Genomic DNA, 14,563 nt, shown 5'->3' on the forward strand with positions numbered 1-14,563 from the left:
ATGTTAAACCAGTTAGACTGTTTACCATAAACTGCAGTTATTTTTTAATTAGTTTATTAGCCTTGGTGTTTTATAGGTCAACCAAAGCTCCAATTTCTGTCAGACTTAATATATATATATATATATATATATATATATTACTTTTAAAGCTCCTTGCTTAAACGCTTAAACATATTGACAATTACACATAAGCAAAGTATTTGTTTTAATATTTTCCATTTAATTGTTTACTGATGTTTGCCTTATAAAATCAACTGGATCAAAATACCTTATTACCATAAACACACGTTCAGCCTGTAGCAGATTTTACAATCTTCTTTAACACAAAACAAAAATTAAATCTAAGATCCAAAGTGCAATTTGCAGAAAGAAAACAAAACAAAAAAGAATGCCCTGGAACAGTTTGATGGCCCGTCCACATAATCTGTGTCTTTAAAAATAAAGTAAACTTTTGAGTTGACAAAATAAATGAATAAATAGGCAGGATCTAAGCAACATAACACAATAAAAATATTTTAAGGTAGTGCATCTTTTTTTTGGGGGGGGGGGGGTCATTTTTGCGCGTGTTCGCCATTGTTGTTGTAATTTATTTATTTATTTGTTTTCATCTAAACTATTTAATTTGCAACTCATTTGAGACTCTCTTTATGCTAAATATTGATGTTTATTCAAATATTAATTTATACTTCATACATCTCGATTCCGTTCGCGAGGCTGCATCGCGAGGCTTCAGTGACGTCGACCAAGAAGGACGTTTCCGTAGCAACAGGGGCCGGTCCGTCACCCGCAGCAGCCGTCGTACCGCGACGCTCATCGGAACAAGTGGAGTGATTGTCGTCGGTAACCCAGACCACCTCTGGCCTGTGGGCTCTAGAGACACGGGGGGCGACGCAGTATCGAGGCGGCGAGCCCGCGGTTCCGTGTGGAGATGCTAAACATGTGGAAAGTCCGGGAGCTCGTGGACAAAGCGTGAGTACCGACGGGCAGGCGGGCGGAGCTTGGCCGCTAAGTGGCTTCCAGACTAACCGGTTAGAGGAGAGGCTCCTCGCGGGCAGCATCAGCAGCTTTTACCGCTGACGGAGTAGAAGATACGGGCCGTGACGTCACTACGATAGCCCTCAGCTGTTAGCTTTTACTTGCTGGCTAGCCGCCAACCAATTACCTTGTTTTTTAATAGAAAGCAGCGTTTTGCGTTAACATATTCTCGTGTAATATTTTAACCTGAAGGATGTTATTTAAAAATGGCAATAAAAACAAATAAAAACTCATGTATTTTGTGATTCTAATAGGATGCTATTCAGTTAGCTAATTCGGCTAGCAATTCCAATCCCTGGTCAGGTCAATCATGTGTGAGCTGTTTCCCCAAAATATTCCACCTTTGATGCACATTAGCTGCACATTTGACCAACTTTATTTATAGATAAAACGGTTAACTTTTGTGTTTGGGAAAAGTGGTCAAATGTCCATTTGGTATTTTTCCATTTGCCACAGCTCCCTCATGGTTTGCTGAGGCCCATTCCTCCTCTGGTCCGGAGCACTGCAGCTCGGTTACCATCACATCCCAGCAGTTTGAGCATGTGTTGCTGCAAACAGCATCAGCTCATAGTGCATGCTTAGTGCAGGTCCCTGTGTGTAGCGTGATGCACATATTTGTTGTGGTGAATCCAGTAGGATGAAGATTAGCAGCTTCCTGTTTGTGCACAGCATAATCATCTTGTATTAAGATGAAGCACAACTCTCACTAGTAAACAGATAAACACTTCTGTGATTTGGCTAAATAAATAAGCACTTTGGAATTTATTTATCTTAGATCAAAATGACTTATGTGATTTAAGATCACACAGGACTGAAGGCTAGCTTTTGACAGGGAATAAATGTATATTTTTATCATAAGATTTTTATTTGCATCCCTTCTTCTTCCTGAGTCATTTTTGTATTTATAACCTAAATTTCAAACCAATTGCATATCAATAAAAAACATTTGGTGTGAAGACATTTTTAGTTTGTTAACCAATATTATCATTTTATCTTATTTTATTTTATTGGCTGGAGAGCACCTGATTTTTTGTTGTATCACAAGCTCCTTGTGCAACAATGACAATAAAAGTATTCTGATTCTGATTCATAAGAATCCAGGCCACAATTTTTCAAAGGTCAAATTAATTGGGATTTTCCACAGACCATTTTTTTCCTTTCATTCTGATGTCACCATGTATTTTTAAGGGTTAAGGAAACTATAACATATTGTTTTTGCATATTTTTATTACTGATTTACCCTAAACGTTTTGTTAGAAGTTCTAATAAATTTAATCGATGTCAGAAATATCCTTAACTTCAATAAGATAAAATGTAATGATTATTGGAATGGATTAAAATCCTAAATTTAATGAGCATGCAAAAATTTCAATTTATTACCATGTCACAAGAGTATGTCAAGTAAAAATACGTTTTTTTCCTAGTTTGTCACAACTTCCTACTTCAAACTAATTAATTTCCCTGTTATTATTTAATGTTCTAAAGACAAAAGTCTTCCAGGTCCTGTCTAATATGATTCACTGCTTTATAACCATTGGAATGTTTTTTTTTAAATCAATTGTTAAATATACATAACAATACCCTGTTTTTTATATATTTTGAATGAAAATGGGATTAAACCACTGGTCAAAAGCAAAAATAGAAAAAAGACAGATACCTAAGCTCTCTTCTTTCTCACTGAGTTACCCTGAACATGCATCTATTTCAATACTTAAAAAGCCTAATGTGATCCAAACACCATCTTTAAACAACTTGATGTACAAGATATTAAACTGCTGCAGCTCTTGTTGCAAAGTAATTTAATGATAATAGTTCTAATTTAAATCAATTTAAGATTATTGTAGTTTTTTTTAATATTTAAACTTTATTTCTGTTCATTTCATCAAACATCATGACCTGAAAATGTTATGAGAGAACCCCCAAACCCCTAACTGGTGACTGTGGTTTATTAGTTTCTGATTAGCATGATACATCATACATAATTGTTAACAGTGTGGTTTACTATACCACTATTTAAAACTGATTCATTTTTTAATGTATTTTTGAGATTTTTTTTGCAGCAAGAGAGCTATTTTCAATATTGATTAAGATAAAGTTTCCCTCTAATTTAATAAAATCATAAAAAAAATGTTCAAAAATAACAAGTAAACACAGATGTCAGATAACCAAAGTTAAATCAGACTAAAAGACAGAATGGAGTGGTTGCTTTCGCCAGGATATGATGAATACATGAATTGATCCTCCAAAGTAAAGTAGCAGCTGTGGCCGGTATTTTCCCTCAGATAAAGAGTCACACTGATATATGCCCTGCTGCTGTATTGACTGATAACAGGCTTAAGCATCAGTTGTCCTGCAGGGAATGTGAGATTCAATAAAACACAGGAAGAGAAAAGATAAAACAGCATTTTTTTCCAAAGTAGATGACAGAATAAACTTAAAAAAACAAATAATAAGTCTCTTAATGACAGCAACAAATTCTATTTATTGTGGGGTGCTGCCACCACACACAGGAAAGGAAACACCAAGTGTTCTACGCAAAGAAATACTACAGTAATTGTCAGGAAAAAACACCAAGCTGAGGGTTTTTTTTATTAAAACTCTGTCAATCCATCTGATTATAACAAGATCATAGAACAGAATGTGTAACATTTCATTGTCATTGTTTCAGGTTTATGGAAATGTGAGCCGCCCCTAATTCTCTGTTATTGGATCTATTTCCTATTATGACATCTGCTGAATTTTTAAAAGTACTAGCTTGACAGTGACCCATCACGGAGACTAAAAAAAAGCCAGACTCAATAATCAACTGTGCCAACTCACAGCGTTGGCAGAGAAAATTAGCTTTGAGTTTTGGTTCTGAGAAAGCTAGAGAAAATAAAACGGCTCAGATTAAGAAAAGGAACCAAGCAACCTGTCTTTAAATACCAACTCCAATGAAAACCGTGTTTCTGTTTCATGTTCTTGTTGCATTTTATTCATATATTTAAAGAAAATTAAGATTAAAATTGTGTTTCTGAATATTTCTTCTCTCATTTTTTTAATCAGGAGCAAACAAAAAAATGGTGTTTCAAAAAGCTTGTAGTTGTTGCATAAAATATACAATTGGCGGGTCACATACTCAATTCTGATGCATCCACTTACAGACTAATAGATCCATGAACGTCTTTGTTTTCCTCATCTCAGCTGGAATTTGGATCAAAATTGTATGACTGGATAGCTCCAATAGTACTCACCATTTTTGTCGCACTAGTAATCTTAGGTTGGGGTTGTGAGGGCTGTAAGGGTTGATGGGAAAGGAGCACAAGCTTACTCCCTGCCAACAGTCCAGCCTACAACTCAAAGGCAAATTTCTGATGAACTCCTGCTGCTCTGCAGAAACTGTCCTAGAAATAAAACAAGATTTTGGCTAAAAATAGCATAATCAGAAGTAAAAGACTACTGGGAATGATTTTACAATAGATCAAAAGAGGATCAGAGTGGGACTTTAACTTAGGTCATTAAAACTATTAAAACTATTTTTTTATTGTTTGTGACCTGAGTGTAGTGCGTGTGGAAGTGTAATTATGTGCATTCATGTCAAAATGAGGTTGAGTTAATATCTGTTTTAAAGGTAATGCACTGTGATTTCTAAATAAACCATTTGTCTCAACAGCACCAATGTGGTGATGAACTACTCAGAAATTGAGTCGAAAGTCAGAGAAGCCACAAATGATGACCCCTGGGGACCTTCTGGACAACTAATGGGAGAGATAGCCAAGTAGGTGTAACTCTTGTAAAGATCTTAACGAGAATGTTTCTTGATGTCATGTGTTTAGTTGATCAACCACAATATTCCGATCATTAAGCCGGTTTTTTATTTTACCAACATGCCTGTGATTTCTTGTTTTTTTCTGGATAGATCCACATTTATGTATGAACAGTTTCCAGAAGTGATGAACATGTTGTGGACCAGGATGCTAAAGGACAACAAGAAGAACTGGAGACGAGTCTATAAGGTACTTTCTGGCTAAAGTTGCACATATTTTGCACATTGTATCAGTCTAATATGCTGCTGTTTATTCCACTAAGCTTAGACAGGATTTGCTCAAACAGAATTTAAGTCCTGCTTTGTAAACAGTAGGTTTCTGACATGTTACTTTTCTGTTATTTTATATTCTTAAAGACCTACTCTGATGAAAATTGTGTTTTTGGTGTTTTAACATGTTCTTGTAGCATTTTACTCATGATGGAGGATATATATAAAATAATTTAAGATTAAAAGGGCCTTTTGAGTATTTATTTATTTAAATTGTGTTGGATAAGGAGCAGATGAAAACCTGTGGTTTGTGATGTAATAGCTGCCAAGTTTGGCCAAAATCTCTTCTCTCTGCTCCAATTCTAAAGCATCCAAATAGATCCATTAACATCTTCATTTTCCTCGTCTGAGCTGGCGTCTGGCTCAAAACTCTCCGGCTGGATAACTCGGATATTGCTCTGCTTTTTTTTTTTTTTTTTTTTTGCTGCGCTAATGTTAGCTTGGGCTTGTGAGGCGCTTGTCACTAGTGGGCGAGAATGTAAACAAAGGAATGCTGGGAAATTAGCAGATCCAACTTCTGCGCAAACAGTCCCACCAATAACTCAAAAGTGAATTTCTAATGAGCTCCTGCTGCTCTGCCGAAAATGTGTCTTAAAAAAAAATGACACAGGCTTTTTGATTTAGTCTAAGAACTATATAATCATAACAATAAGACCACTTGAAATGGTTTTATAAAATAAAAAAATACAGTTGAAGTCAGAATTAGAAGTTGCTCATGTTTGACATATTTAAAACACTTTATAGATATTGTAAATATGAAATTTGAAGTATATTTTGTCTGTAAATGTCTGTCATTTCTAGGCCTTATTGCTGCTGGCCTATCTGATCAGAAATGGCTCTGAGAGAGTTGTAACAAGTGCCAGAGAACACATTTATGACCTGAGGTCTTTAGAAAACTACAATTTCATAGGTAAGTCTCTGGATCTCTTAAGTTAGTCTTTTTCCATGTCTAAAATCTAATTGTAGTCCAAATATGTGTCAGCAAAATTATACAGTTAATATGTGCAGTTGAGGATTTGTGTTAAACACTCTTTTCTGAAGTTTTAAATATTGTTTACTGTTCTTTTTTGGGCTCGTGTCCGTGTGCAGATGAGAACGGAAAGGATCAGGGGATCAATGTCCGTCAGAAAGTAAAAGAGATGGTGGAGTTTATCCAGGACGATGACAGACTCCGAGAGGAGAGGAAGAAAGCCAAGAAGAACAAGGATAAATATATTGGTGTCTCTTCTGACACTATGGGAGGAGGAGGAGGAGGAGGCAGCTTCAAGAACTGTACGTTATTCACTATTTCTATTGAATTGAAGTAAAGACAAATGTTTACATTTCATTTAAACAAACATGCAATCTTAAAATAAACTATAGACAGTTTTCAGATTAATCTCTTTCTGACTAGTGATATAAATGACTCAATATTGAAATAATCCAGGTATTTAAAGAAAGCGGATTTGTCCATTCAGTTTATGCATGGAGTAATTTTTTAATACTATGTTGAGGATCAATCACTTTGCTTCATAAATGACATTGAATTATCTCCTATCACTCTTTTCTTCTGTGCAGCGAATGAACTGGATCGAAGTAAATGGGATGAGGAGTGGGACAAAAGCAGAGGAACGTTTCCCTTCAGTGAGAAGCTGGGAGAGATCAGCGATAAGATCGGCAGCACCATCGATGACACTCTGAATAAGTTCAGGAAGAAGGAACGAGACGACTCTCCAGATAGAAACAGGTAAGAAGTGATAGTACAGTCCACAGTTTTAAGGAATCCATCAAGCGTGTATAGTTGACTGGACATTCTGGTTGCCGTAGTGACAACGAGGAAGACAGAGCATCAAGAAATGGAAAGCAAGAAACGCACGAGTTTAAAGATGAAGAAGAAACCGTCACAACAAAGAGCATCCAGATCACACAAGCAACAGAAACCACCACCACCACCACACGGAAGCGCAGTGGAGCAGCAAGCAGCAAGACTCTGGACCTGGGGGCTGCAGCGCATTACACAGGAGACAAGAGTCCAGAGGAAAAGGTCTTCACTCACATTTATCAACACAGTGTCAGTGATTGAGCGAGTTCAACATTTGTGTTCCGTTCTTTTCAGTCGTCTGCCCGACGGTCTTCAAGCAGTGGAATAGCTGACCTGCTGGAGATTGACCCTTCAAATCAGAGCGCTACACTAGGTAACTATAGTTCGAACTTTATGGAAAGCATTACATTTTTTTTGTTTAAGTTTTGTTTTTTTCTTCTGATCTATCCAGGAGATAGTTCAGACCTAATTGGTGGCTTTGCAGACTTTTCCTCACCTGCAGCTTCTGCCAGCCTCCCAACCTCAAAAGGTAAATACTCTCACCCCTTCCAAATGAATGTTAAATAAAGAGTCTGGCTTGTAATTATGCACACTAATGTTATTTTATGTCTAGCTGCTACATCATCCAATGGAAACGGAGAGTTTGGGGACTGGAGTGCCTTTTCTGGAAACCCCCCAGATCCTTCCAGCTCCGGTCCTTCCCCGGCCGTCACTGACCTGTTCGGTAGCTCCCAGTCAGCCCCGGCCCCAGCTGCTAAGCCCAGCCCTGTCCCTCCATCGGCCGAGCTCTTTGACCTTATGGGTGGAATTAACCACCAACTAACCAACCCACACACAACCCTCAGTGCCTCTCAGAGCATGACTTTCTCTCTGGGAGCGGTGGCACCGGGAACATCTGTTACTATGCCCAGCATGCCTCTTTCTCGATCACAGCAGGTAAACCTTACAGGAAACTATTAAATCACAGAAACATTTGAATCTTTCGAACTTAAAACCCATAACATCAAATATTCTGATTAAAAACATCAAATTTACTTAATTCTCAGAATTTAATTGAGGGTTATGGAATTTTTCTTTTGATGCAAACATGTGTTTCATCAAATGTGTTTTCGCTTTCCTGTTCAGTTAACATCTTATAATCCCTTTTTTTTTTTTTTTTTTTTTTAAGAATTTAGGAGGTATGACATCCCATCAGCCAATGGGACAACAGCAGAAGGTTGGGGTCGGAGGTCAGGGATCACTAGGGTCAACGTGGTCCGACCCTTCTGTCAACATTAGCCTGGATTTTCTATCGGCAGGCCTCAACCCATCTAAAGCTCCGCCCACTCTCAACAATATCATCCAGCAACAAGGTATGACGCCGAAACAAACACATTTCAGTTATTTTGGCTCTTTGATGTTATCTAAGGTTTCACATCAGAGACAAGAAAATTCAATTTAATTCAGTTTTACAAATTTTAGGGATATCATGCTGATATTCAGGTACAGCCTTGAAAGTTTATAAAGTCCAACTAAAATAGACATATTTTTCCTTTAAATAATGTCACCTTTTTGCTTTTCCACAACTTTTTAAATTAATTTCACATTTTAGAGTTTATGCAATCTTCATCTACTCAAAAACAAACTTTTTTCTATCTAACTTGCAATAAAAAAATGTTAAAATAAACAGAATATCTCTAGTCTAGATAGCAATAACAGTTTACTTACAAAAATTAACCATTTAACTTCTTATTTGTCGACATTTCTTTTGCAATCAAGAGTTGCAAGCAAAACTTTCACTTTTCTGTACTAAGGTTTTGATGCGTCAGCTAGTTTAAAACATGTTCTATTATTTAAATAAATAAAAATTAACACAATTCTACAAAACTAGCACCTCACTTAAAAAAATAAAGTTAAGATATTTTCTGAGTTACTATTAGGGCTTTCAATGTTAACATCTTAACACATGCGATTAATCAAAAAAAAAAAAAAATTAACGCATGGATATTTGTTAACACTAATTGATTACACCCTGCACAGCAACCGTTTTCCTCCTGTTCAGGCTTCCACGGTATGCTTTAATTTCTGATAATGCACACTTCATCGGGCACTATCCCACTTATAACAGGGTCAATTACAAAAGAAAGAAATAATCCATCAATTTTTAGTTCTTTATTCTAGATTGTTTTTAGGCTTGGATCGCTATTTCACAACAGGCAGACTATTTGATTGATAATGTGGCCCGTTGTCATGGTAACATGGCAATGTGTCGCTGAGCTGGAAGCAATCTCGAATATAGTGGCAAATGAAAGTGATATAAATAATGATCATCACAAATAGCCTGAATAAAGAATCAGTTCAGACAGAAAGTTCACCTGTTACCACTTCTTTTTATCCAGATCATGATGCAAAAGTTTGTTTTGAAGAAATCTGTGCATGTACAACATTGTGAACTTTTTTTTTTTTTTTAGGCGTGCATCCACACCCAGCATCCAATCAGAATAGAGTATTCACCTGGATCATTTAAAGTGCAGAAACACAATGTTTTATGGCTGTTTATCGGCATCTTTGTTTTCTTGGAGTAATACTCCAGACATAAGTCTTTAAAGTTTTGCTCATCTTACTGTTGATGCGTTTTGTGCTCACAAGTTACTTTTCTGGGTTAACACTTTATAAAGATAAACATTTCAGACAATGAAAATAAAGGGAAACATTTTCTCTCTGGCCTGTTTTTTGTACAAAAGATACATATTGTCATAAAAATTACCTGGTAAAACTTTGTGATTAATCATCACAACCCAAAAGTGTGATTAATCTGATCCATTTATTTAACCGATTGACAGCACTAGTTATTATATGTCTGTATATCATTGGGTACATTAATTTTTCTAAGGAATATACCAAACTGCCTTTTGTTTTGTCGGACACAACATAACTTTACTAACATGGAATTAATAAATTAAGAGCTGCTCTTATGTTTCTCCACAGGAGTGCCTCCTATCAACTTGTTGGCCCAGAACTTTGGAGGACTGAACCTCAGCTCCCCACCCAACGTGACACCCATAAGACCATCCAATGCCATGTTGTCAGGTAACTCCATGACCATGGGAATGCCGGCGTCCATGGCGACGGGCATGCCTGCTTCCCTGGCTGCAGGTATGCCACCCTCAATGGCCACAGGTTTACAGGGTGGAGTTCCCGTCAACCAAGCTCTGATGGGAATGAACATGAGCATGAATATGGGCATGGCCGCCCCGGTTATGATGGGCGGCATGGCAGGCATGGGGGTGCCCGGAGTAGGAATGGGCCTAAATCACTCCATCACCCCCGCCGTCGTCCAACCCAAGCAAGATGCCTTCACTAACTTTGGCAATTTTGGGAAATGAAGATTTGCAAATGTGTGTGGATATCTTCTGTATGTGTGGAGGGCATGTTAGACATCGTGAGAGAGTGAACTATTAAAGGACTGCTGGACTTGAAGACAACCTTTGCATGTTTCGCTTTTTGCCGCTCAGTTTGGTGAGCTGGCATCAGCGTGTGTTCACTATCCCAATCATAATCATGGTGTTAGTGCAGCAGCACTAAAGCTCTTCACAAACTGGTGTGTGAAAGGAAACAGGAGTGCTGTAACGGCATCGGGAATGCCTCAAGCCATCGTTTCCATGTCAGGAAAACAAACTTTAAATATTTTGTAGGAAACTCCCTTCGTTTAGTTGATTAAACTGCACAAAGGATTCTGTTGCTACAGTGAAATCAAACGAATAATTCTGCTGCCTTAATTTTCCATAGTCGCCTCAGTTCTTTATTTTCTTGATCAAATTAAATCAGAAAATGAATCCATTTTACTGTTATCAACTCCATCAGAACATCTAAATATTGGTATTTCCACAGTGGACAGAAGAGTTATTTAAACACTTCTGCAAATGTAAACTTCCTTTTATCTGTTTTTGTCCAGCGATGGCATTTCATAGAAAGTTGATGTAAAAAAATATAAATGCATTTGAAACTCATCAGCTCTTTTCAAGAACAAGAACTGTCTGAAAATGATTCGGTTTGATTGGATTTACAAGACTTTTTGCCTGGGTTTGAATTTTACTCGAATCACTTTTACCTAGTATTTTCTATTAATTCAAGAACACTAACATCAGTGAATAAATGTTACTAGAAATTGAAGCAATTCTTCATATGTCCTATGGATCTATGACAGATGAACACACAAAAAAGACGAATCAGGAGTGTTTTCCTGAAGGTGATTTAAATCCGTTATTTCGTAGAGTATGTTTACAGCAGTCATTCATTTTTATGTCATTAAAATTGATTCTGCCTCTATAAGTTATGTAAAAGCAACTCCCAAACTTGAGTCTTAAAAGTCATTCCTTCCATATTTTATACATTTGATTAAGAACATTTTGTCCGTATCCATTTCAGCTGAGGTTTGTTGTGGGAGCTCAGAGTGATTTTGTGTGTTGAGTGAGTGTGCGACTTTGTATATGAGTCTAGTTTTTTTTTTTTGTTTAGCTTGATGTGCTAACACAGAAAAGTGGAGCCTCTCTTCATTTTCTGAGGCACTGTCCTCCAAAAGACCAAATCTTTATTTTGTTTCCTCTTTGGAAAAAACAACTCTGCAACTCTTTCTTTAATATTTTATTTGTTTAAGTCGAATATTTTTGTTCATATGGGACAATTACAGCTAATGTAGTTCACTTAAATTGTCTTTTATTTTCTCTTCAGTGAAAAAAAAAAGATTTGATTGTAATCTATATTTTCTGCACTTACTTTAACATGAAATTAAATTATAACATTCAAAAAGAATTTTTGTGGACCTTCTTCTTTTATGTTCAACAGGTAAAAACAAATGTGCTCTAAATTATCAAAAATTACCATTAATTTGTTTATCTGTAGCCTTGGTGGGTGAAGTCTATGGTTTCTAATACAGTGTAACTGACAATTTAAAAACAAAAAACATGTTTTGTATAGGACTAGGTGGTATTATCCCTCAGTAGATACTGTGGCCCCTATAAGACACTGTTACACTACAGTTCGTAGGTTAACAGAAAAAAGTGTAACAATCACAGCCTAAATGATAACATTTATGGTTATTCAGAAAGCCTCACATAGCCAAATAAAAAAAATGATTTATGTAATCTTCACAGAAAAATAATACCGAAACATTTTAAAGTTAAACCAATAAATAATCTATCCTCTCCCGTCATAGTTCATACTGCAGAACAAGAAAATCCACTTTGGGTTTCAATTTAACCAAACAAATTGTGTGTTTTCTATTTAAGTCAATGTTGTAATTGTTACTTGCAGTTATTCCTTGATTCTCCTCATAATTAAATAAAGTTTTATTCAAAAATTAGAGCAAGCACAGAAAAGGTAGTGAGGACTCAGATCCTCCTGAAAGTTTTCCACCAGTCCAGGAGAAAGGTTGCCAAAATCTTACTGGCTTCGAATGGTTCAAGCTAACTGAAGAACAAAAGAGGCTCTACTTTTAAATCACCCACAAAATGAAAAACATGCACAGACAGGAGGAGTTTCCTTGAATTATTGCAGCCAAAAGTGGGCAAGAATTTATTATCACTAGCTCTTGTATTCAAATATGAATTATGTTAGATATGAAACTTCTGTTTTCCTCCTATAATTTAAGAAAGGCTGAGATTTCCTCCTTTAAAAAGAAGAAAATCCATGAAAGCGTTTGTTTCAGAGGAGGGTTTTGCAGAGCTGCGGGGCATTCCTTCATGTGATCTAAAAAAAAAAATCATTTGGCTCAAAATAGCTGCTAACTTATTCACTACAAATATGTATTTCAGGCCTCTTTTAGTCCCACGCACAGCTCTGCCCTACTATCCCCAATCATTTCTTTGCCCATATCATCCAGTCGGCTTCTGTCATCCACTCTGTTTTTATCAATCTTGTTTCCATGTCTCAGATGAACGATGGAGTTTATTAATAACTAGCACATTTTTTTTTATCAGTGGCTACAGCCATAGAATATCTGGAATCAAATTGTTTTGTGTGACCAAACGTTTTTCTTTTAAATTCATATTCAAATAGTACAGAATGAGTTTTGAGGTTTTTCAGTGCTTTCTGCAGACTAGAATTATTCAGAGTAGCATGACTTTGACCAGCAGAGGACAGTATTTGCACTGGAAAAACAGTTTAAAATAGTCAATGATATTATAGGATCATTTCTTTCTGTTTGACTATGATGAAGCTCGACTGACAGGATTTTGTCAGTTCTGGAGGAGTGGCATATTTTTCTTTCCTTTTTAATGTAAAAAGGAAAATCTGTTTGAATTAAATGTCTATGCTGTAAATCAAGACTTAATGTAATGAAGATATATTTGTAAAATTCAAATATAAATTGTAAAGTAAAATCAGCTTGGAGGGATCAATACTCGAAAAACCAGGAGATGTTTTAAAAAATGTGACCATCTTTTTACCAAACCAAATTAGCCTCATCAATTATTATCTTTTAGTAAATGATATGAAAAAGGCAACTAGAAAAAAACTTTTTTTTGCTATATTTTTGGTTTGACTTGAACTTAGACCTTTTATATTAAAATAAATAAAATAATCCTGGTGTAGTTTATCACTCAGCTAGGTCAAGAATCATGTATAAAATCATTTAAAAAATATAAATTATAAAATATATTCTCATTTTTTCACTTCTGGTAAATTGTACTTATTGGCTACTTTAAGATGCCTCTTTGTAGCAATGAAAAAAAATCAACAACAACGGAATATTTATGAAACAAGTTGAACAAGTATTTATGACAAAATCTTTGTTAATTTTTCTAAATAAACACCAGAGGAGTTGCAAGAAAATATTTAAATATGCATGCTTTTAAAGAATGGAAAAAAAAGTTTTGTCACATTGAAAAAGATGAGAGACCTTTTTGTGCTAACACAAATCGAACAAATTCAATTTCTGTTTTGAGAGATTAATATTAACAACATTTAAAAAATATATTATTGGGACTTAAAGGGTTAATGGGTGCATTGCAATATAATTAATAAACTACCTTTTATACCCGGAAAATTTGTGGTAACCCTATTTTAACTACTAAACTTTCAAATGAAATATTTTAAAAAGAAAGGGGTAACCTGATAATATTTATTGTAATTGAAAGGAAGAGAGGAAGATTTTACATTAAAAAATAAATAAAAATTAAAAGTTTTTTTTTCTTTTTACATTTTCATGTACTGTTCTGTTCTTAACTAAATTCAAATAGTACTTTAAATGTAACATCTTTCATTGTAATGATCAAAAGAAACTTAAGTGATCACAGTTGTACTTTGTAACTCTAATCCATCGGAGACCTGAGGACCATAAAACTTTTGTTCTAAAGTTTTAATCATGTGAAGAGATTCCAAGATAATGATAAAAAAAAAATCAGATGGCATACAATGTATTTGAAGAAAACATTTGAAAAATATAAGCCGACTTTCGTGGATTGTGTGCATTACATGCTATTCAATTTCTTTAAAAAAAAAAGTTTTGGAAGACATTTTTTACATTAGATTTTGTCTAAAAACGTACACATATGTTACTTGGGTAAATATAAAACAACGTTAATGCGTAGTTAAGCTTTATACGTTTGCAAAATCAAGACGAATACGATCGTACATTGAACAAAGACATCACCCAGCACATAAATAAAAGAGAC

The 14,563-nt window shown here is 35.5% G+C and overlaps 1 protein-coding gene across 1 annotated transcript; it reads left to right on the forward strand.

Annotated features, from left to right (window-relative positions):
* Positions 1-736: 736 nt before the first annotated feature.
* Positions 737-10,375, forward strand: LOC112142951 (clathrin interactor 1). Its single transcript, XM_024266643.2, has 12 exons — positions 737-969; positions 4,688-4,792; positions 4,934-5,030; positions 5,912-6,020; positions 6,200-6,382; positions 6,668-6,836; positions 6,917-7,133; positions 7,206-7,284; positions 7,363-7,440; positions 7,525-7,847; positions 8,080-8,263; positions 9,879-10,375. Exons 1-12 carry the CDS (start codon positions 929-931, stop codon positions 10,274-10,276), a joined length of 1,983 nt encoding a protein of 660 aa, XP_024122411.1. The 5' UTR covers positions 737-928; the 3' UTR covers positions 10,277-10,375.
* Positions 10,376-14,563: the final 4,188 nt, after the last annotated feature.

The sequence above is a fragment of the Oryzias melastigma genome, linkage group LG14 (genome assembly GCF_002922805.2).
Source record: "Oryzias melastigma strain HK-1 linkage group LG14, ASM292280v2, whole genome shotgun sequence".
Taxonomy (NCBI): domain Eukaryota; kingdom Metazoa; phylum Chordata; class Actinopteri; order Beloniformes; family Adrianichthyidae; genus Oryzias; species Oryzias melastigma.